The 24,208-nt window shown below is 41.2% G+C and overlaps 1 protein-coding gene and 1 non-coding gene across 5 annotated transcripts in view; one reads left to right on the forward strand and one right to left on the reverse strand.

The window, feature by feature from the left end:
- YIPF6 (Yip1 domain family member 6) overlaps positions 1 to 24,208 on the reverse strand; it is a 79,397-nt gene that overhangs the window by 20,901 nt on the left and 34,288 nt on the right. For 2 of the 4 annotated variants that reach the window (XM_033200945.1, XM_033200946.1), the window contains exon 7: positions 16,342 to 21,730. The exons of 1 other annotated variant lie outside the window; for it this stretch is intronic. In XM_033200945.1, the coding sequence (XP_033056836.1) occupies positions 21,612 to 21,730 (119 nt within the window). In that variant the 3' untranslated portion in view covers positions 16,342 to 21,611. Of the gene's footprint in view, positions 1 to 16,341; positions 21,731 to 24,208 lie in introns of those variants that run through there. One more of the 4 variants, XM_033200943.1, reaches the window with a different exon arrangement.
- On the forward strand, positions 14,048 to 14,154 carry LOC117078606. Its single transcript, XR_004435055.1, has one exon. It is a non-coding gene; the product is annotated as a U6 spliceosomal RNA (small nuclear RNA).

Genomic DNA, 24,208 nt, shown 5'->3' on the forward strand with positions numbered 1-24,208 from the left:
CTCATGGCAGCCTCGACCTCCCCAGGCTCAAGTGATCCTCCCACCTTGGCCTCCCAAAGAACTGCGATTATAGGCGTGAGCCACTATGCCCAGCCTGATGATGGAGTTTTCAGTTTATGTACCTGTGGCAACTACAACATAAATGAGGGAAGGAAAAGGAATCTATGAGATTATGAAGTTTCTAGATTCCACTTAAAGTGGTAAAATATTATTGAAAAATACACTGTTAAAAGTTAGGTTTGTATATTGTAATCACTCAAGCAATTGCTAAAAATGCAAATAGATATGGTAAAATTAATATGGAATGCTAAAAATATTCAAAAAAAGGCAGAAAGGAAAAAGAGTCATGAAAAACAAAGGAAAAAAGAAATAAATACTAGTCCTAAACCCAAACAAGTCAATAATTACATCAGATGTAAATATACTAAACACACCAATTAAAAGATGGAGAGCATCAGAACAGATAAAAATAATAACGTGACCCAAGTAAATGCTTGCTAAAAGAAACTCAGTTTGAATATAATGATACAGGAATTTTAAAAGTAAATAGATATACCATATAATACTAATCAAAATAAAGCTGGAGGCCGGGCGCAGTGGCTCAAGCCTGTAATCCCAGCACTTTGGGAGGCCGAGACGGCCGGATCACGAGGTCAGGAGATCGAGACCATCCTGGCTAACATGGTGAAACCCCATCTCTACTAAAAAAAAAACACACAAAAAACTAGCCAGGCGAGGTGGTGGGCGCCTGTAGTCCCAGCTACTCGGGAGGCTGAGGCAGGAGAATGGCGTAAACCTGGGAGGCGGAGCTTGCAATGAGCTGAGATCGGGCCACTGCACTCCAGCCTGGGCGACAGAGCGAGACTCCGTCTCAAAAATAAATAAATAAATAAATAAATAAACAAATAAATAAATAAAGCTGGAGTAGTTATATTAATATTAGACAAGGTACACTTCAGAGCAAAGAACGTTACAAAGAAAAAAGAGAGACATTTTATAATGAAGAAAGGATCCATTCACCAAGAAGTCATAACAATCTTAAATGTATATGCGCCTAAAATCTTGGTTTCAAAATACATGAAACAATAATGCACAGATCTGAAGTGAAAAATAGAAGGCACTATAATTATAGTTGGAGCCATCAACACTCTTCTCAGTGAAAGATAACACTAGTCAGCAGAATATCATCAAAGATACAAAGGAACTAAATGCCACCGTCAATCTGAACTCGTTTCTTAGCAGGGACAGATTTTTATTAATACAATAGATTTTTGTTGATTGTTATTGTTTACTTCCTTTCCAATTTGGATCCCTTTTTTTTTTTTCTTTTTCTTGCCCAATTGTCCTGGATAGGACCTTCAGCACAACGTTGAATACAAATGGCAATGGCAGACGTCTTTGTCTGGTTCCTGATCACAGGGGGAAAGCATTCCATCTTCTGTCATTTAGTAAGATGTTGGTTGTTGATTTTTTGTAGATGCCCTTTATCCGGTTGAGGACATTCCTTCCATTTGTTGGGTGAAGGAATGTTGGATATTTTTAAATCCTCCTTCTGTATCTATTTAGACGATCATGTGCTTTTTGACTTTTATTCTATTAAAATGGTGTATTATATAGATTTTTGATGATGTATTATATAGATTTTTGGATGTTGAACCAACTTTGCACTCTTGGGATAAATTACACCTGGTCATGGTCACGCTTCCCAATTTCAGGGTTACAGTCATGAAGATTAGGTTGTATTAGCAAAAGTATAGACACATAAATCAATGGAACCAAATTGAGTCTAGAAGTAGATAACATAACATATATGGCCAATTAATTTTTGATAAAGTTATAAAGACAAATTCTACAGAGAAAGAGCAGTCCTTTCAACAAATGTATTGGAACAACTGGACCTTCACATGCAAAAGAATGAACTTAACCTAAAACTGACACCGTACACAGAATTAATTCAAAGTGTACCATACATCTAAATCCTTCCTGACACAGAATTAATTCAAAGTGTACCATACATCTAAATCCTTCCTGACCCAGGCAAAATTGCACCTGGTTAACAACCACTGATCTAAATATAAAACACAAAACTATACAACTTTCACCAGAAAAAGTATAGAAAATATTCATGACCTGTGGTTATGCAAATAGTTCTTAGACATTACACAAAAAGCATAATAGATAAAAATTGATGATCTGGATTTCATCAAAACTAAAAATCTTTACTCTGCAAGAGATATGTTGAAAGGGTAAAAAGATAAGCTAGAGGCTGGGAGATAATATTTGTAAATTACACATCAGACAATTGACTTTTGTGCAGAACATATAAAGAACTGTCAAAACTGAACAGAAAATGTACAAGCAATCCAATTAGGAAATGGGCTAGACATGAAAAGATATTTCACAGAAGAAGATATATGGATGGCAAATGAGCACATGAAAAGATGTTAAACATCACTAGCCATTAGTGAAATGTAAATCAAGGTAACAATGAGATGCCACACTTATTAGAATAGCTGAAATTTTAAAATACTGACAATACAGAGTGCTGCTGAGGATGCAAAGCAACTAGAATTCTCCCACATTGCTGGTCAGAACACAAAATTTTATGGCCATTTTGGAAAACAGTTTGGCAGTTTCTTAGAAAGTAAACTGCACATTTAAATGTGACTCAGCAATCCCACTCCTAGGTAATTACCCTAGGGAAAATATATTCACACAAAACTCAACAGGAATATTCATAGCAATTCTATTTGTAATAGCACAGAACAGGAAACAACACAAATGTCCTTCAACTGGTGAGTGGTTAAACAAACATGGTAGATTCATACAATGAGATGGTAATCACCAACAAAAAGGAATGAGCTATACATTCACACAAAAACATGGATGAATCTTTCTTTAAAAATTTTAGAATTGGAGGTACACATGCAGGTTTGTTACATAGATACATTGCGTGATGCTGAAGTTTGGGCTTCAATTGGACCCATCAGCCAAATAGTGAACATAGTACACAATAGTTATTTTTTCAATCCTTTCCCCACTCCCTACGTCCGCTCTATAATAGTCCCCAGGGTCTTTTATTGCCACCTTTATGTCGATATGTATGCAATATTTAGTTCCCACTTATAAGTGAAAACATGCCCTATTTGCTTTTCTGTTTCTGCATTAATTCACTTAGGACAATGGCCTCCAGCCACATCCAACAACATAGATGAATCTTAAATACTAAGTGGTAGAAGTCAGTCTCAAAAGGTTACATACTACGTAATTCCCTTTATATACTATTCCCTAAAAGACAAACCATAGTGGTTCAGAACCAGCGGTTGCCAGTGTTTAGTGGGTAGGGAGATGTGACTATAACGGATAGCACTACAGAGATTTTTTTTGGTGAATGGAAGTGTTTTGTATACCGATTAAACAAACTTATTTCTTTGTTAAAACTCATAGAACTGTACGCCCTGTCAAAAGTCAATTTTAGGCCTGACATGGTGGCTCATGCCTGTAATCCCAGCACTTTGGGAGGCCGAGGCAGGCAGATCACTTGAGAACAGGAGTTTGAGACCAGCCTCGCCAACATGACGAAACCCTGTCTCTACTAAAAATTAAAAAAAAAAAAAATAGCCGGGCATGGTGGTGCACACCTGTAATCCCAGCTACTTGGGACGGTAAGAGAGGAAAATCGATTGAATCTAGGAGGCGAAGGGTGCAGTGAGCCAAGATGGCACTCCAGCCTGGATGACAGAGTGAGATTCTGTCTCAAAAAAAGAAAAAGTCATTTTAACTCTATGTGAATTTAGAAAATGAAACTGATAATTCACATAAAGTAAAATATCTGTTCCCATTGTCAAATATGCTAGAGAAAATAATATATCCTAATTTATATAGTACTTTATTACAAAGTGCTTTCACATACATATTTCGCTTAATCCTCACAATGAATTCAGAATTAGGGACATTATTCCCATTTCACATATGGGGAATATGACACTAAGTGGAACTGACTCTCCCATAATTGCATATGTATATAGTCAATGGTCAAGGCCAGGTGAAACCCAGTCTGTCTGATCCGCAATCCAAACCTTTGTCCGCTTTTCATGCCGCTTCTTCCAACCCACAGATCTCTAATCTTCTAGGTCTGTAATGTAGAGCAAGGCATTTTACCTCAGTTTCTTTCTCTGTGAAATGGGATGATAATGCCCACTTGACAATGAAATTATGCTTCACATCTCTTCCTTTTTGGACCTGCCCCTCCTCCGCTGTGTGATTCCTACCAGTGATCAATCGGTAGGAGTTCATCTCCACCACCACAGAGAGGGGCACTCAACCCAAAACGAGCAATCTGATTGCTCCAGTTCCCTTGGATGTAGTGAGCCAAGGAAGTACACATTTCCCAGGCAGGATTCATCAGAGACCTTTGAAGAGGATTGTTGCTGTGAGAGAGAAAGTCCTGTGCTTCAGATAGTATAATTAGAGTTCTAAGGACCATGTATATTGTGAGTAGCTGGGGGCTATATTTGCAACACCAGCTGACAGAAGAGGAGAAGACACACAGACACACAAGTCTTTTTTTTTTTTTTTTTTTTTAAAGACAGGGTCTTTCTGTGTCATCCAGGTTGGAGTGCAGTGGTGCAATCACAGCTCACTGCAGCCTGGACCTCCCAGGCTCAAGTGATCCTCCTGCCTGAGCCTCCCAAGTACCACTACGCCCAGCTAATTTTTTTACTTTTTGTAAAGATGGGGTTTCACCATGTTGCCTAGGCTGGTCTTGAACTCCTGGGCTCAAGTGGTCCTCCTGCCTTGGCCTTCCAAAATACTGGGATTACAGGCATGAGCCACTATGCCTGGACAACACACAAATCTCCGTGACATTGTTTGAGCACGTGGATCCAGTTGTGCCTGAAGCTAACCCAGCCCTTCGGACTTCCCGGTTAAATGAGTACTTTTTTTTCTTAAGCTAGTTGAGCTTCTGTTTATAAATATTGTATAAATTAAAGATATTATAAATGTATAATGTTTAGCCAGTGCCTGACACATAGTTGACACTGAATAATTATTAGTTCCATTTAATCCCCAACTACCTTCCCTAAATATACTAAATTAACAAATACAGATCAAACACTGTGGATTTTTTTGTTGTTGTTTTGCTATCACTTCATCTGCAGACCATTTGTTGCTTATTTTTCCAGCATTTCTGCATGGATCCAGATGGAAGCTTCAAAAAAATGGGACATGGCAGAGCAGGGCAGGTCTCCATATTCTGGTCCCATTAGGGACCTATTTCCTATAAAACATTACTAGCTCTTCACTTCTTAGACAGCTTTAGAATTGCCTATTCTCGATATTTCATACAAATGGAATATTACAATATATTACCTTTTGTTTCTGGCTTCTTTCACTACACATAATGTTTTGAGGTTCATCCACATGGTAGCATGTATCAGTACTTTATTCCTTTTATGGCTAAGTAGCATTCCATTTGCATGTATATAGCACAATTTGTTTATCCATTCATCTGTTGATGGGCATTTGAGTTGTTCCCCGCTTTTGAGTAGTGTGAACCAGTACTTTTGAGTAGCTTTGAACATTTGTGTATGAGTATTTGTTTGAGTACCTGTTTTCAATTCTTTTGGTCCTACCTAGGAGTGGAATTGCTGGGTTACATGGTAATTCTATGTTTAAGTTTTTGAGGAACTACCAAACTGTTTTCTAAGGCAGCTGCATTTTAACCCAATTTGACAAATGTTTACTAAGAACAAGCTAGCCGGGTGCAGTGGCTCACAACTGTAATCTCAGCACTTTGGGAGGCGGAAGCAAGAGGACTGCTTGAGCTCAGAAGTTCAAGACCAGTCTGAGTAAGGTAAGTAAGACTTTGTCTCTACAAAAAAAACAATTTTTTTAAATAGCCGGGCATAGTGGTACATGACAGTTGTCCCAGCTACTTGGGAAACTGAGGTGGGAGGATGGCTCCAGCCTGGGAGGTCAAGGCTGAAGTGAGCCAAGATCGTGCCACTAAACTCCAGCCTGGGTGACAGAGCAAGACCTTGTCAAAAAAAAATCTGAATACATAATTTCATTTATTTTTACTTTGAGAGTAATTATGTGCTTGTTCACTTATATCTCCATTTACTTAACAGTCATTCATACACAAGCTTATCTTCACTATGTTGCTGGCCAGCCTTGAACTCCTGGGCTCAAGTGATCCTCCTGCCTCAGCCTCCCAAAGTGCTAGGACTATAGGCATGAGCCACCATACCCAGCCTAAGTTTATAAAATTATAAATATCAAGTATTGGTGATGACGTAGAGCAATGGATCTCTCAAACACTGCTGGTAGGAGTGTAAATGGGTATAACTACTTGGGAAGACTATTTGGCAAATTTTTAAGAAGTTTAATATACACTTACCATGTGACTCAGCAGTTCCCTTCCTAGGTATCTACCCAAGAGAAATGAAAGCATAGCCCACAAAAAGTCTTGAGCAAGAATTTTCATAGCTGCATTATTCATGATAGCCAAACAGAGACAGAGCAGGGACCCCTCTTGTGGGCCTGCTGGGTTCCCCAAGAATGAAAATAAAGTAAAACCTTGTGCTCCTTCAAGTGAAATTCCAGGCACCTGGCTAGCCTTGAAAAATAAATAAGCAACCTGATAAACAAGAAGGTAATAATAGCTTAAAACAATAGCCAAGGAAGTTAGAGCCACAAAATGTTTGGTTCCCTATAGAAACTAACGATAACATCTTAACATATGTCCCTGAGTTGTTTTTCAGAAACCTGAACCCCCAACAAATGGAAAATGTTATCTTTTCTGCTAAGAAAAGCTTGACCAATCACAAATCAGAAAATCTTTGGGCTGGGCGCATTGACTCCTGCCTGTAATCCCAGCACTTCAGGAGGCCGAGGCCAGGAGTTCAAGACGAGCCTGGATGACATGGTGAAACCCCGTCTCTACTAAAAATACAAAAATTAGCTGGGCATGGTGGCACACGCCTGTAGTCCCAGCTACTCGGGAGGCTGAGGCAGGAGAATTGCTTGAACCTGGGAAGTGGTGGTTGCAGTGAGCCAAGATCACACCATTGCACTCCAGCCTGGGTGACAGAGCAAGACTCTGTCTCAATTTTAAAAAAAAAAGAAGAAAATCTTTGAATCTACCTATGATCTATGGGCCCCCCACTTTTACATGTCCCACCTTTTTTTTTTTTTTTTTTTTTTGAGACGGAGTCTTGCTCTGTCCCCCGGCTGGAGTGCAGTGGCCGGATCTCAGCTCACTGCAAGCTCCGCCTCCCGAGTTTACACCATTCTCCTGCCTCAGCCTCCGGAGTAGCTGGGACTACAGGCGCCCACCACTTCGCCCGGCTAGTTTTTTGTATTTTTAGTAGAGACGGGGTTTCACCGTGTTAGCCAGGATGGTCTCAATCTCCTGACCTCGTGATCCGCCCGTCTCGGCCTCCCAAAGTGCTGGGATTACAGGCTTGAGCCACCGCGCCCGGCCAATGTCCCACCTTTTTAGGCCAAACCAATGTATAGTCTCCACGTATTGATTTATGACTTTTCCTGTAACCTCTGCCTTCCCACCTTTAAAAACCCTTACATGCAAGCCACTGGGAGTTTGAGTCTTAAGCATGAGCTGCACAATTCCCCTTGCTTGGCTCCCTGTAATAAATGCCTCACTTTCTCTTGGTGCAAATCTCAATGTTTGGCTTTGCTGCCCCAGGTGGGCAGATCCATGCTCATTTCTGTAACAACACTGGAAATAATCTGTGTTAGTCTGTGTCCTCTGAAAAGTAGATGTCAAGATTGGCTTTAATGTGCAAGAAATGTATTAAGGAAAATCTTGTGAGAGAAGATGAGTGGGGAGCTAAGGGAGATTGGGAGAGCCATCAGACCATCATGTAGGTTTGATTCCTAGTGAAGAAGAGAGGGAAGAAGAAAAGTTGGATGGAAACATCTCAGATTGCAGTGCGGTTCTGAAACAAAAGTGTAGCAAGGCGATTGAAGAGTCCTTAAAACCGAAATCACCCATCAGAGTAGCCCCGTTATCCCATGAATGGGCCTGTCAGTATGCCTATCCCACTTAGTCACTGCAGGGAGCAGCTCATGGGAAGCATGACTTTGGTGAGAATGTGGGATGAATTTTAGAACACAGATGAAACATCCATTAACAGGAGAATGATTCATATAATGAGATGCTACTCGGCAATAAAAAGGAACAGACTAGTGATACACACAAGGATTGGCCGCAAGAACATGCAGAGTGAAATAAATCAGACACAAAAGACCACATGAAATTCTAAAACAGGAAAAACTGATCTAAAGCGACAGAAAGTAGATAACTAAATACCTGAGGCCAGGGATTAGAAGAGAGTGATTACAAAGGGACACAAAAGACTTTTTAGAAACAAAAATATTCAATATCATGAATATGGTGGTGAAAATATTCAACATCTTACATGACTTTTAATAGTTATCAAAACTCATTAGCCTGTACATTTAACATGAGTACTCACTGTATGTAAATTATCCTTAAATTTATTCAAACAAAGAATTATGACAGAATGCTTGCTGTACTCAATATCAAGTCTCCCTTCTTTAGTAGCAATACTCCAAGTTTATTTGGGATAGCAATGCATAGAGCTAAAAGAGTACATTTCTCAGCCCCCATCCCTCCCTCCCCGACAGCTAGACATGTCCATGCAACTAAGCTCCCTAGCAATGACATGTAAGTAGAAGTGCTGTGTTTAACTTCTAAGAAGTAGCTTAAGGGGAGCTAAGTTGGCCAGAAAATAACACCCCTTTTGTCCTCCCCTACTTCTGCTGCCTGGCAGGTAGGTATAATGAATTGGCTTCTCGCAGCCATCTTGGACCATCAGGAAGGAAACTAATAATGAGGATGGTGGGACCAGGAATCTGGAGCTTCTTAGGTCCCAAATGACCAGAAAACCACCATACCGGCACTGAACCTCCCACCTTTAGACTTTTTTATACAAGAGAGAAATAAGCCTCTATTTTATTTAAGCCATGCTTATTTTGGATTCTTCTGTTACATGCAGCCTATATTCAGCTAATTCTAATTGAATGCATTCTCTAGAACCAGACTGAGTTCAAGTCCCAGCCCTGCCACTTACCAGATGTGTGGCCTTGGGTGAGTCATTTCACCTCTGAGTCTCTGCTTCCTCATTTGTAAAATGGTGCTAATAATATATATCTTGCAGGGCTCATATGGAGGACTCAGTGAAAGCATACACTAAATATCTAGAACATGGTTTCTCCCTTGTCAGCAGAGGAGCAGGCTTCCCCTTCCCAGAGAAGAGTGCCAACATACAGAGTGAATGGCTTCATGGCCTATCATCTTCACCTCAACACATTAGATAAAAATGCTCCATCCTTGGGCTCTCACAGCCTTTGGCCATACCTCTTTAAAGTGTTTTCCACATTGTAGTTAAATGTATCTCTTTACCTGTCTACCTTCCCCTATTCCCCAGAGATCAAACTTCCACTATCCCTTCTACCCAGTTGATATAATTTGGATGTTTGTCCCCTCCAAATCTCGTGTTGAAATGTGACCCCAAACTTTGGAGGTGGGGCTTGGTGGGAGGTTTTTGGGTCATGGGGGCAGATCCCTTATGAATGGCTTGGTGTCTTCCTCTCGATAATGAGTGAGTTCTTGTTCTATTAGTTCACATGAGACCTGGCTGTTAAAAGAAAGAAAGAAAGAAAAAGCCTGGCAACCAGGCACAATAGCCCATGCCTGTAATCCCAACGCTTTGGGAGCTGGAGGCAGGAGGATCACTTACGTCCAGGAGTTCCAGATCAGCATGGGCAATGTAGTGGAACCCCCATCTCAACACTTTTTTTTAAATTAGCCAGGCATGGAGGCACATGCCTGTAGTCCCAGCTACTTGGGAGGCTGAGGTGGGAGGATTGCTTGAGCCTGGGAAGTTAAGGCTGCTGTGAGCCATGATTGCACCTTTGTGCTCAGCCTGGGCGACACAGCAAGTGAGACTCTGTCTCAAAAAAAAAAAAAAAGAAGAAGAAGGCTGGGTGTGGTGGCTCATGCCTATAATCCCAGCACTTTCGGAGGCCGAGGAGAGGGTGGGAGTGGATCACCTGAGGTCAGAAGTTCAACACCAGCCTGGCCAACATGGCAAAACCCTGTTTCTACTAAAAATACAAAAATTAGCCAGGCGTGATGGCACGTGCCTGTAGTCCCAGCTTCTGGGGAGGCTGAGGTGGCAGAATCACTTGAACCCAGGAGTGGAGGTAGCAGTGAGCTGAGATGGTGCCACTGCACTCCAGCCTAGGTGGCAGAGTGAGACTCCATCTCAAAAAAACAGAAAAAAAAAAAAGATCCTAGTTCCTCTCTCCTTTTCTTTTGCTCCATCTCTCACCATGTGACACACCTTCCTCTATGAGTAAGATTCCTGAGGTCTCACCAGAAGCTGAGCAGATGCTGGTGTCATGCTTGTACAGCCTGCAGAACTGTGAGCTAAATAAACCTCTTTTCTTTATAAATTACCCAGCCTCAGGTATTCCGTTATAGCAAAACAAAACAGAATACTATGCTAGTCTTCTAGAATGACACTTCTGAGTCTAATTAACTGAACAAATACTGTGCCTACTATGTACCACGTTTTGGGCTAGATTTTGAGGACAAAGAGGTAAATTAGACATGATTCCTGTCCTTTTATATCTCATGATCTAGTAGGAGATACGGACAAGTTAACAGGTGAGTATAATTTAACATAGTGTAGTTAAGTACAATGACAGATGTGAACTTAACCACAAGAGAATGCAAGAAAATGTCAGCTCCGTGAAAGTGGGGACTCTGTCTTGTTCACTAATAATAGGCACTCAGTAAATATTTGTTAAATGAATGAATGAATGGTATTATGATGGCACAGAAGAGAATACCTAAGCCAGGTGAAATAGCAGAGGAGGTGAAAAGGGAGGAGGGCAATTGGCCTCCTGGATGAGGTGAGGCCCGGATGACTTTTACAGTAAAAGTGGGGTGTGGAGGGCACTTTAGAGGGACAGCAGGGAGGTGAGAAGTAGCACAGCAAGTGCTTGGGAACAAGTAGTTCGTTGTTGCGGGAGTACAGAATTCAAGGCTGGAAGAGTGGAAAGCTAGGGCCAGATGACAGAAGGTCTTGCAATCAATGGCATAAGAGGCTTCAGTTTTGTCCCAAAGAAGATGTGAAGATGAGAGGTGAAGCCAGCTGGACTTCCTGGGTCGAGTGGGGACTTGGAGAATTTTTCTGTCTTACAAGAGGTTTGTAAAATGCACCAATCAGTGCTCTGTAAAAACGCACCAATCAGCACTCTGTAGCTAGCTAGAGGTTTGTAAAATGGACCAATCAGCACTCTGTAAAATGGACCAATCAGCAAGACATGGGTGGGGACAAATAAGGGAATAAAAGCTGGCCACCCCAGCCAGCAGTGGCAACCTGTTCAGGTCCCCTTCCATGCTGTGGAAACTTTGTTCTTTTGCTCTTCACAGTAAATCTTGCTGCTGCTCACTGTTTGGGTCCGTGCACCTTTAAGAGCTGTAATACTCAGCAAGAAGGTCTGCAGCTTCATTCTTGAAGTCAATGAGACCACAAACCCACTGGAAGGAACCAACTCTGGACATGAAGGCAGTAGGGCAATTTAAACTGAAGAGAGATAGGGTCAAATATACACTTAATGTATGTCACTCTGACAACAGTATGAGAAATGGATTTGAGCAGGGCACATGGAAGCAGATTACTTAGCTAGTTGTTTCTACAGGCCAAAAAGGAGAAGATAAGAACCTGAACCAAACCGTGGCAGTGGGGACAGGGAGTAAGATATGGAGTTGAGAAATGTTTATTGGGTAAAATTAGCAGGATTGGTGACTGAATGGATATAAGAAACTGAAGGGGGAGTTAAGGGCAATTCTCAGATTACTGACTTGGGTAACTAGGTATAGTAGTGGTTCTCCAAAATAACGAACATAGGAGGAGCAGGGTTTGGGGGACCTGCCCAGTCTAGTTGAGACGTGACGAGTTTAAAAAGCAATGGGACATTCAAGTGACTGTCCAGCAATTATTTCTGTATCATTCTAGAAATCATATGTCAGAGTCATAAACTGGAGATTCCAGCGTTATCAGAACTCCTCAAGCTGATTTACTGGCTGATCCATCTGAGGATGGAGTTCACTGCCTTCAGGCACAGCTGGACTCAGGCTTAAACCTCATGAAGCTTCCTTCAGTGCCAGCTTCTCTTCTTGTGATACACTCATTCTCTTCTGCTATTGTGATGAAAAAGTTGGCCACTGACCACCCCAGGCTTGCATCTTTACAAGTCATAATACAAAAGGAAGACAGTCTGGCTTCTTAGGTCTAGCAGAAAAGGCCTAGACCTAGAAAGGCCTTTGATTGGCCCAACTTGTGTTCATTACTTAATCACTGTGATCAAGGAAAGGAGGTAACATGACTCAGTCTAGGTCAGTCTAGTAAGGGAGGAATTCCCCAAAGGAACTAGAAAGAAAATGAAAATGCATGCTGGGAAGAAAAAAAAACAATAGCTTGAATAGTTTGAATGGTAGTTGAAATTATGAGAGTGAATTTTGATATCTAGGGAGAATTTGTAGATTGAAAAGAGCAGAAGGCAGAGAAAACACTCAGTTTCAAGGGGCAGGTGGAAGAAGAGGGATTCTTTAAGAAGAAATAGACTATTTTGACAATCAAGGGAGTTAGCTGTCATGGAAGACAAGAAAGAAAAATGTTTCCAGGAGGAATAGGAGTTAACAACAGCATCAGTGCAGTAGAGTAAGGTAAGGGCTTAGCAATTTTAGTGAGAGCAGCCACTCTGAGAATGTTCATGACATGGGCATGAAGCCAGACTGCAGTTGGTTGGTAAGTGAACGTGAATGTAGACAAGCTTTTTCGAGAAGTCTGGATGAGAGCAGGTTGGCATCTGGATGGTGGCTGGAAGGGAACACATTCCCACTCTTGGTTCTGAAGCTATAGCACCAGCCCCACTACCCTGGATTGTATTTCTCCTTGGATTTCTCTGGATGCCTGCCTGGACTACATTAGCTGAGTTCCTGATCTCAATTTTCAATCTTTCTTCCACTCCTGCCTGTTCCAGCCATTCAACATATTACCCAGGGCCATGGCTACCATTATTGCCCATGAATTTCCCATTCTTTCTTTGGCTTGATTACTCCTTCCTTCCACCATGCCATGTAGTTGGAACTATCAAAGCTGCATCCTATTGACAGCTAGTACTGATAGCAGAGACCAGCGTCTTAGCCATTTTTGAATCCTATCTAGTGTAGTAGTAGAATGTTCAATAGCTTATTGAATGTGTGAACACTTCATCATCCATGCCTCTAGCCACTTATTCTTCTCTTCCACCTCACAAGAGGTTTCTCTCCTTTCTCTAAAGCTAAATCTACCAACTATATTCTGAATTCCAGCCCTTTTCACCTTCTTTAGGGTGTTGCTCCTTCAATAAACTCTTTTCCTTAGAGCATATCACTTTTTCTCATGAGCTCCTTCCTTTTTCACTGTTAAATATGCACATATCCACTGACGGAAAAAAAAGGTTGTGGGCTGGGCGCGGTGGCTCACGCCTGTAATCCAGCAACTGGGGAGGCTGAGGCAGGAGAAGAACTTGAACCGGAAGGCAGAGGTTGCAATGAGATCATGCCACTGCACGCCAGCCTGGGCGACAGAGCAAGACTCCATCTCAAAAAAAAAAAAAGAAGAAGAAAAAGAATTGTGGATTTGTGTTTTGTTTGTTTAACCTGCATTAGGTTATCATCCTTTAGCTACTGTACTCTCACGTAGTAGAAAGAGCAGCGAACCAGAAATGAAAAAAACTAAGTTTAGTCTGGTTCCTTCCAACAACGTTGGATAAATGACTTTCCCTCTCTGAGCCTCAGTTTTTTCATTGGTAAAATGAGCAAACTGAACCAATTATCGCTAACGTTCTTTTAATCTCTAATGTTCTGTGCCTGATCTGAATCTACAAATAAGGAACAAAGACTAGGAGCCTCCATCTCCTACCTATCAATACTTTTGGAGTGCTTACTTAGGCAGCATATATACTAAAATCGGAACAATGGGGAGAACATTAGCATGGCCCCTGCAGAAGGATGACACACACATTCGTCAACACTTCCATGTTTTTATTTAAATAAATAAATAAATACAATATTTGGCTGTATGGTGTCTCATGCCTGTAATCCCAGCACTTTGGGAGGCTGAGGTGGGTGGATCGCTTGAGCTCAGGAGTTCAAGACTGGCATGGGCAACATGGCGAAACCCCGTGTCTACAAAAAAATACAAAAATTAATCGGGCATGGTGGTGACAGCAGAGCAGAAAGCACCAAGGCTTTGGAGTTCATACAGACCTATGTTCACATTCTACCTCAGCCACTTACTGTGGGCAAGGTATTGAATCCAAACTTCTTCTTCTGAAAAATGGAGGGAATGATCTCACAGGGTTAGTGTTAGATGAAGACAGCAATGTGAAAATCCATGGCAGGTAAGTGTTAGCTTTGTAACTTCCTCCTCCTCATCTTTCTGGCTCCTTTTCACAGGCCTATCACCCAGCACTGTGGTTGTCATCAAGACTGTGCCTGGACAGTGTTCTCTCAACATTCATCACATCTGTAAGCTCAAATTTACATTTATAGCAATGACTTCTATAATACTACCCTCCAGGCACCAATTTTCAATGGTTTGTAGAATATCACCACTGTGACAGCCAAAGTCAGTGCCTCCACAACTGTTAGCCCACCATTCTTCCCGACTTCAGACTTACAGCTTAGAAATATATTCACACTCTTCTCTTCCCTCTACCCTCCTCCCAATCCAATTTCCCACTATGTCCCCATTTATTCCTTTGAGGTCACTTTCATCAAGATATTCCCCTTGAAGTCACCCTATTTCCCACCACAGTAAGACCTAACTTCACAATTCCCTGGTTTTCAATACCTACTCTCAATAATTTGGTCTCAGCCAACTAATTTCTTCCATTTCCCAATTCAGTTGAATTCACTTCAACTTTTGCATTCTCATTAGAAAATGAAAGATTGTATTAACATGAGGAACAACCAATAGCATCCTTGAGACTGACCTTGTAACCCAGGACATACTTCTCTGAGCCTATTTCTTTAGCTATAAGATAATCAGCTTTATCTACTTCGCAGTGACATAAAATAAAGGCAGCTAGGAAAATGAAGTGTCATAATGCATTGTGATTATGTATAGAACAAGGCGCCACACTCTCACATGTGCAAGTGAACAGCTGTACAGACAGACCTGCTTGTTCCCTCTTATCTTTGCTCATAAGTATTCTCTACCATTGGGAATGCCCTTCCTCTTCTACTCTTGGATGATACAAATTCTCTCAATACTTCACAGACTTCTTGTTTTTACTGATCACTCTGCTATTTTATTTGGTACCAAAAATAAAAGCCATGACATTTTTCAACTATTATGTGTGTAGGGCAATGCGGAATTTGGTTTATCCAAGTAGTTTATAAGTCAAGAGCGGGAACAGGTATAGTCCCCAGCAGAAAGCTGAAAACCCAGTTTTTCTTACCAAGCGCCTAAATTGCCTGCTTGGCCTAGCTTAGCTTCATTTAAGTGCGTAAGTATGGTTTTAATTGGCAAAGAACCAATATAGAAAACCCTTGCCCCCCCCTCCAAAAAAAAAAAAAAAAAACAGGCTTTGCAGTCTTAAAACCTGTTTGAATTCTGGTTGTACCATTCACTATGTGACTCTGGGCAATTTAACCTGAGTCCCAGATCTCTCAACTGTTTTAAATTTTTATTTATTTATTTATCTTGACACAGGGTCTCAGCCTGCCACCCAGGCTGGAGTGGCACCATCGTACCTCACAACATCCTCGAACTCCTGAGCTCAAGCAATCTTCCCACTTCAGCCTCCTGAGTAGCTGGGACTACAGGCACACACCACCGAGTCTGGCTAATTTTTTTTGTTTTTTAAAGAAACGGAGTCTCCCTATGTTGCCCAGGCTGGTCTTGAACTCCTAGGCTCAAGAGATCCTGCCTCCTCAGGCTCCCAAAGCACTGGGATTACAGGTATGAGCCTCGAAACCCAGCCAGATCCAACTTTAAGGATAATGCCTCTGATCTCAAAAGGCTGCCGTCATCAGAGGAGATACTGTTTGTAAAGCAACTAATAAAGTGCCTGGCATGGTATACAGCATTTGCTCAATGTGACTTCCTTTCTTACTTGCTCCCTGCCCAATTTACAAAGCATTCAATATTGTCGGATGGCAATATATCTGAAATCAGATGTAGCAAATCTCTGTGCCTTCAGTACAAGAATAGGAACCACAAATTCTTTTTCCAGTGTTTTTATTTGCACATTTAATAGTCACAAATCTTTTTACAGATTTTTCATAGATTTATTATTTATAGAAAAAAATCAAGATTAAAATGGAGTATCGAAAAGGACCAAGAAATTACCAGCAGTGATGGCAAAGTACAAAGGCTCTGAGAGAACAGAGTAAACAAGATCAGCGCAGCCCAGCGCAGCATGTGGCCACTTCCCACCAGGTAGAACACTTGACTTCATTAAGGCAAAGCCTTTACTCTGTTACTTTTTCCTCCCACGTAGTTTAACCCAAATAGAAAGGCATTCTATTCTCAAACTACCGCTCTCTAAGGTCCTAGGAATATAACTGGTACTATAAGCAACCAGATGCATCCCTTGACTATTAATACCTGAATAGACAAGTTAAACTGTGATGCATTAACCATCCCTCTGGGAGAATTAAAAAGAGGCAGAAATTGATTCTTAAGACTGAGAAAAAGGGGTATATGTGTGTGGTGGTCATGGAAGGGGAGAGAAAAGAGGTTCAAGGAGGGATAAGGGCAACAAACCTAACTCCTTCCAATGTCCAACTGTTCTTGTGTTCTCAGATGCTGCTGATACAGTGTTCCATCACTCCGAAAACAAATGTTATCTACATCCAGTCAGTTCTAGGGTACAAAGGCTAACAATAGGGAAAATACCTTGGGGGAGGGGTGTATTCATTTCAGGTACATAACACAATAGGGAAAATACCTATATTTGTACCTAGGGTACAAATGCCAACAATAGGAAAAATACCTTGGGGGAGGCGTATATTTATTTCAGGTACATAAAAATGGAATTCAAAATTGTGTCCTACTATGTTCTCATCTAATGTGTTATTACTGTTGTAAATCAAATTACTGTGTGACCGTGGACAATTTACTTAACCTCTCAGTGCCTCAATTTTCCACATAAAATGAGAATTGTAGCACTGGGATTACAGGAGATGCATGGGAAGCACGGAAGAATAGTGTCTGGCCAAATCAATAGAGACAGAAAGCAGATTGGTGGTTGCCAGGGGCTGGGATGAAGGGAGAATGGAACTGACTGCCGACAGACCTGGGGTTTCTTGGCGAAGTTACGAAATGATCTAAAATTAGATGGTAGTGATAGTTGTGCAATTTTCTGTGTGAATATACTAAAAACCACTGAATTATACATCTTAAAAGGTGAATTTCAGCCAGGCATGGTGGCTCATGCCTGTAATCCCAGTGTTTTGGGAGGCCAAAGCAGGCGGATTGCCTGAGTCCAGGAATTCAAGACCAGCCCTGGCAACATGGCAAAACCCTATCTCTACAAAAACTACAAAAATTAGCCAATTAGGTGTAGTGACTCATGCCTGTAGTATCAACTACTCGGGACACTGAGGTGGGAGGATTGCTTGAGCCCAGGGAGGTCGAGGCTACAATGTGCCATGATTGCTCCACTGCACTGCAGCCTGGGTGACAGGGTGAGTCCCTGTCTCACAAAAATAAAAATAAAAAAAAAAGGTGAATTTCATGGTAAAGTGTATCTCAATAAAGCTGTTATTTTAAAAATTCTTAAAAAAATAGAATAGTACCTGGCACACAGTAAGTGCCAAATAAAGGTTAGCTATTATTAGTAGTAATATCATTGTCATTATTATTATTTGGCCATTCTGTGGCCTAAGTAAACCCCAAGAAATTCTCTATTTTTAATAAAAGTCTACAGAATCTAGAAAAGTGTTTCTAATTTATATACATCAATTAACATTTATACATTTATTTCCATCCAAATGTCTCAGAAACAGTCTAAGAATCACAATTTCAGTGTTTTGCACTGAGCTAAAACAGCTGCATGCAATGGATATCTTATCAAATCATGACAAGCTTTAGATAAATTCTAATGACTTGATGTTACCCAAGAACTTGAACTGACAGATTTTCACTTTTGTCTCCAGGAATGAACAGGCAGTCCAAATACTGTTAGTAGTTACATTATATAAAGTACACAATTAAATGTCCAAATACAGGCTTGCTAGCCTTCTAATCACATTTTGGGAGATACTGTTTATAAAAAGGCAAATATAGTAAACAGTAAAATGCTTACTAGTCCCATGTCCTGTGACCTCACCTTGCCCAACAACAGGAAAACCCCACCACAATGAAAAGATCAAAATCAACTCATGTAATAAATCTCTTCAGAGGCAAAAGACTAAATGATTAACGGTTGACTTTTAAGACTATACCACACATTCAAATATGTTGGCATCAATTGAGTTTTTATACTCTGAACAGCTATTAAATCCAGTCTTTACCCATCCTATTGCTAAAGAATATGACAACAGAGTCTTGGTCTCAGAAGTAGGAGCAGCAAGTGATTACTCATGATGGCAATGATGTGCCACATTCTGCAGTGATGCTCACATGCCTGAATTTCATCTGAAGCATGAAAGTTCCCAATTCCTGCAACAGGGTTTCCTTTGTTGGAATCCCCTGTCCTTGCTGTCTTCACTTCTATAATCAGCTATGTGCCTTTGCAGCAAATCAGGAAAAGCTGCGTTGAGGGTTACAACTTCCAGACATTTGGGTCTTAACTTCCATCACAGAAAGCAATGTACTTTTTTGAATATATTAAGAAAACATTTATTCATCCCTTCAAGCCACTCACTTTCAGAAAGACAATTGAACATCCATTTTATCAACCTTCATTTAATCCTTTTCTTGTTTAGAAAAAAAAAAAACTGCCAGCGCTAATTTACATAAACATGCTCTTTGAGGCTGAAGCAAATCTGATTTTCAAAGTGAAAAAAATATAAAAACTGAGTTATTTCCAAACAGAACATCAGAACTGTCTATTTCAAAAAATTGGATTCATCAAATGAATCTTCAGCCAACAACTGTTCGAGAATGATGTTAATATCATGTATAGGCATGCTACGTTTTCTAGGATTTGACATTTTCAGTGATCAAGAATTATTATATTTTGTAAATAGAAATACCGCTACTAAAAAAAAAAAAAAGAATGCTATAAATAGAACAATGTCTTCTGTTTGCAGAGTCAATGTGAAATGATGTGAAAATAATAAAAGCGAAATATTTCGTGGCAAAGTTATCTTGGGGTAAATGCTACAACTACAAGCGCCACTGGCGAGTATTCTCAGGGCAAACAGAAAAAGGGTTAAATCAAGTAAAATCATTCCCTAAGTCACCCAAAAGCAAAGATAAATACCTAGAACAAGCTGTCTTAAGTCCCGATATGTATAACCCACCCACCATGTACATCTACATGAACCCCCCCAAAGTTGTGGCCTTAGGAATTTCTGACCAAACAATTAGCCCGAGTAAAATTCAATAAACACTTTTAATTCCCCTTGAGAAGCATGGTTACTTCTTTAATTTTACATTATAGTCATTCAGACAGATTACAAAACAACTTGGGTAGAGAGAGAGTTTTAGCGGGAAGTAAGAGAATTTCAGACATTGGAAATGGATGATAATTTAGAACCAGTTTCAAAATGAGGATCAGTTCCAAAGTATTTTCTTTACTAATTCAAGATTGAAACATTGGCTCTGTCCACACAAAGGTTTATTTTACAATTTAAAAGGTAAATTGTAATAAACAGAAATATATAACCAAAAACTCTGGACAAGGCTGGAACCAAGGGGACCCACTTTGCAATGCTTTGTTATTATCATTCCAAGAACCCATTTGGCCCTGTGTTCACTTGGTTAATGTGGGGATGGAGAAAATAGGATTTTGGAATAATATATCTATGTGTAGGTAGTCTTTAATACAAAATGAATAAATATTTAAATTATATGATAAAGAAAAATTGGGGAATAAGAAAGTCCTACGTTTATCAACTAATAGTATATTTACGAGTGTTTCCTGCCTGACACGTAATCTTTGTCTATTAGAGTTCCTCAATGTGCAATTTATAGAAGGCAACAGTTCATATTGCCTTAAAGGAGCCCTGTTTAGATCAGAATCAGCCTGTCCCAGATGCTCTGCTCCCTGAAAAACGTTCACACTTGTGTGCATAAATATCTGAGAGTACAAGTAGGTGCACATGTGCAAAATGTACTTGTTTAAAGGGGAGCTAATTAGCTTGATAAAGTCTAAAATCAAGACAATAAATTGTTATTCCCCAACCCAAAAAACACATCTAATGAGAAAACTGCTAAGCCCACTATGAAAAGGCAGCAGCTGTCAACTCATCCCATCCCACGTCATGCTCTAAGTATCTAGCTGTCCTATTAATCAGTCATCAGAACACTAAATCCCTCCCTGTTCACATGGTTAAATGCAGACTTCTGATTTAGCTTTACTTTCTAGTTAAGAGGCCAGACTACAGAGAATATTAAAGAGCTCTTTTTAACTATACTGCATCCAAACTGCCTCATTCCACCCTAAAAGAAGGTGCCCACATGGTAATATGCACTAGAGATCTACCAATCTCAGTTTCTGAGGTCTTCTTTTTGGATAAGTTCCAGCATTGGAACATTCACAATTTCAGTCAAAGGAAAATTACATGTTGACTACTAACATTTTAGACTGCATATTCAAAGCTAAGGCGCAAGATTAAGACTAGAGTGCCAACCTAGATGCTGTTAAACATGGCAAAAAGGTGACTGCACAAAGGGACCAAAGAGGCTGATTCTTTAGAGGCCCTTCGCTGTTTTTTCCTTTTAGCAACAAGTGTAGAATTTCCTCTGATCAAAATCTGAATATTGGTTAATGCATGTTTTCTCATTCTCCATGTATGAACCCCCTCCTAACCTCTCTCATTGCCTTTTTAAGCTTAAGAGAGAAAAATAAAAGAAAATGGATATAGACAATTTATTTTTATTTATGAAAAGAGAGGCATATTCTAATAGTCATAAGGCAATGTGTTTAAGAGCTGCACCTGAACTGGTATTCTCAAAACTGAAAATAGTTATCAACTCTATTCAACTTGTAAGATGTATCCATGTGCTTCCCAAGTCACTGGTTGTCACTCAAATGGACCACGGTGACTCCATGATGCCTTAAGGAGGCATTATATACTGTGTGTAGTATGCACATGTATTTTTAAAGAAATGACATTAAGAGAGAAAAGAACAGCCTTTCAAACATCAGTTCCTCACATAAGTGGTGACACTGCTATATGGCTCCCTTTTAATCTTCTCACCTACTCAGTTATCAAATACCTCCAAAATTAGACAAAATAGGGCCAGAGACAAAGCTCCATGGTGAATTGCATCTTTCAGATGTGCTTTCAATTCACTGGTTTTTAATTTCCCATTCCTGATTTACTGAGGAGTAAAGGTGAGAATCATCCAACTGATGACAAAGTAAAACAGGAAAACAGGATAAACAGCTAGGGCTCTGCGGTTTGGAGGCTGGCTATCAGCAAGGAAAGCTGTGGAGGCTAGACAAAACAAGACAAAACAAAAAGGAATGTTTAATACAGTAATATTGTCACAACTACTAACATTTACTAAACATTCATGAGCTTGGCATCATTTGGAACACAGAATTACACTAAAAGTTGAGTATACTGGTGATCCTCAGAGATAAAGGCATTCTGCAACATAGTTTTTCAGAGAGCCAAGGGCTTCTTATTTCAAGTACTAAACCATTTTGGATGGTAATCTTTATAAAAGGAGTTTTTTACCCTTTTCTGGAAAAGTTATTGAACTATACTGAAAAGGCTTACAAAGATGTGTAAGGTTATTTGCTCCTATGGTAAATGGCCTCGTGCTGCTGTGCTTTTTGAGCTAACTGTTTTTCTGAAATTATCAGCTCTTTTAAATGCCATCCCTCTCTTGTCCATCTAAGAAAAACCTACTCATCATTTTACTAATCAAGCATCACCCTTCTGACCAGGTGCAGTGGCTCATGCCTGTAATTCCAGCACTTTGGAGGCCAAGGCAGGTGGATCACCAGAGGTCAGGAGTTCGAGACCAGCTTGGCCAACATGGTGAAACCCCATCTCTAATAAAAATACAAAAATTTGCCAGGTGTGGGGGCGGGCACCTGTAATCCCAGCTACTCGGGAGGCTGAGGCAGGAGAATTGCTTGAACTCGAGAGGCGGAGGTTGCAGTGAGCCAAGATGGTGCCACTGTACTCCAGCCTGGGTGACAGAGCAAGGTCCAGTCTCAAAAAACAAAACAAAACAAAAAAACAAAATAAAGAATCATTCCTCTCAATGGGTGCTGTGGCTTATGCCTGTAATCTCAGCTACTTGGGAGGCTGAGGTGGGAGAACTGATTGAAGCCAGGAGTTCAAGGCTGCAGTATGTTACGGTTGCACCACTCCACTCCAGACTGAATGACAGAGTGAAACCCCATCTCTTAAAAAAAAAAAAAAAAAAAAAAACAATAGGAGGTGGCTGGCAAGATGGCCAAATAGGAACAGCTCTGGTCTGTGGCTCCCAGTGAGATAAACGCAGAAGGCAGTGATTTGTGCATTTCCAACAGAGGTACCCGCTCATCTCACTGGGACTGGTTAGACAGTGGGTGCAGCCCACGGAGGGTGAGCTGAAGCAGGGTGGGGCGTTGCCTCACCTGGGAAGCACAAGGGGTCGGGGAACTCCCTACCCTAGCCAAGGGAAGCCATGAGGGACTGTGCCATGAGGAACGGTGCATTTCAGCCCAGATACTACACTTTCTCCACTGTCTTCACAACCTGCACATCAGGAGACTCCCTCGGGTGCCCACCAGGGCCCTAGATTTCAAGCACAAAACTGGGCGGCCATTTGGGCAGACACGAAGCTAGCTGCAGGAGTTTCTTTTCATACCCCAGTGGCGTCTGGAACACCAGCGAGAGAGAAGCATTCACTCCCTTGGAAAGGGAGCTGAAGCCAGGGAGCCAAGTGGTCTAGCTCAACGGATCCCACCCCCACAGAGCCCAGCAAGCTAAGATCCACTGACTTGAAATTCTCATTGCCAGCACAGCAGTCTGAAGTGGACCTAGGACGCTAGAGCTTGGTGGGAGGAGGGGCGACCACCATTACTGAGGCTTGAGTAGGCGATTTTCCCCTCATAGTGTGAAGAAAGCCACAGGGAAGTTTGAACTGGCCAGAGCCTACCACAGTTCAGCAAAGCTGCTGTAGCCAGACTGCCTCTCTGGGCAGGGCATCTCTGAAAGAAAGGCAGCAGCCCCAATCAGGGGCTTATAGATAAAACTTCCATCTTCCTGGGACAGAGCATCTCTGAAAGAAAGGCAGCAGCCCCAGTCAGGGGCTTATAGATAAAACTCCCATCTTCCTGGGACAGAGCACCTGGGGGATGGGGCAGCTGTAAGCACAGCTTCAGCGACTTAAACATTCCTGCCTGCCAGCTCTGAAGAGAGCAGTGGATCTCCTAGCAGTGCTTGAACTCTGCTAAAGGACAGACTGCTTCCTCAAGTGGGTCCCTGACCCCCATGCCTCCTGACTGGGAGACACCTCCCAGAAGGGGTCCACAAAAACCTCACGGAGGAGAGCTCTGGCTGGCATCTGGCAGGTGCCCCTCTGGGACGAAGCTTCCAGAGGAAGGAGCAGGCAGCAATCTTGGCTGTTCTGCAGCCTCTGCTGGTGATACCCAGGCAAACAGGGTCTGGAGTGGACCTCCAGTAAACTCAAGCAGACCTGCAGCAGAGGGGCCTGACTGTTAGAAGGAAAACTAACAAACAGAAAGGAATAGCATCAACATAAAAAAAAGGATGTCCACACAGAAACCTCACCCAAAGGTCACCAACATCAAAGACCAAAGGTAGATAAATCCACGATGATGAGGAAAAACCAGCACAAAAAGACCAAAAATTCCAAAAACCAGAATGTCTCTTCTCCTCCAAAGGATCACAACTCCTTGCCAGCAAGGGAACAAAACTGGATGGAGAATGAGTTTGACAAACTGACAGAAG

Source organism: Trachypithecus francoisi, unplaced genomic scaffold (genome assembly GCF_009764315.1).
Source record: "Trachypithecus francoisi isolate TF-2019V2 unplaced genomic scaffold, Tfra_2.0 Lachesis_group6, whole genome shotgun sequence".
In the NCBI taxonomy this organism is placed as follows: domain Eukaryota; kingdom Metazoa; phylum Chordata; class Mammalia; order Primates; family Cercopithecidae; genus Trachypithecus; species Trachypithecus francoisi.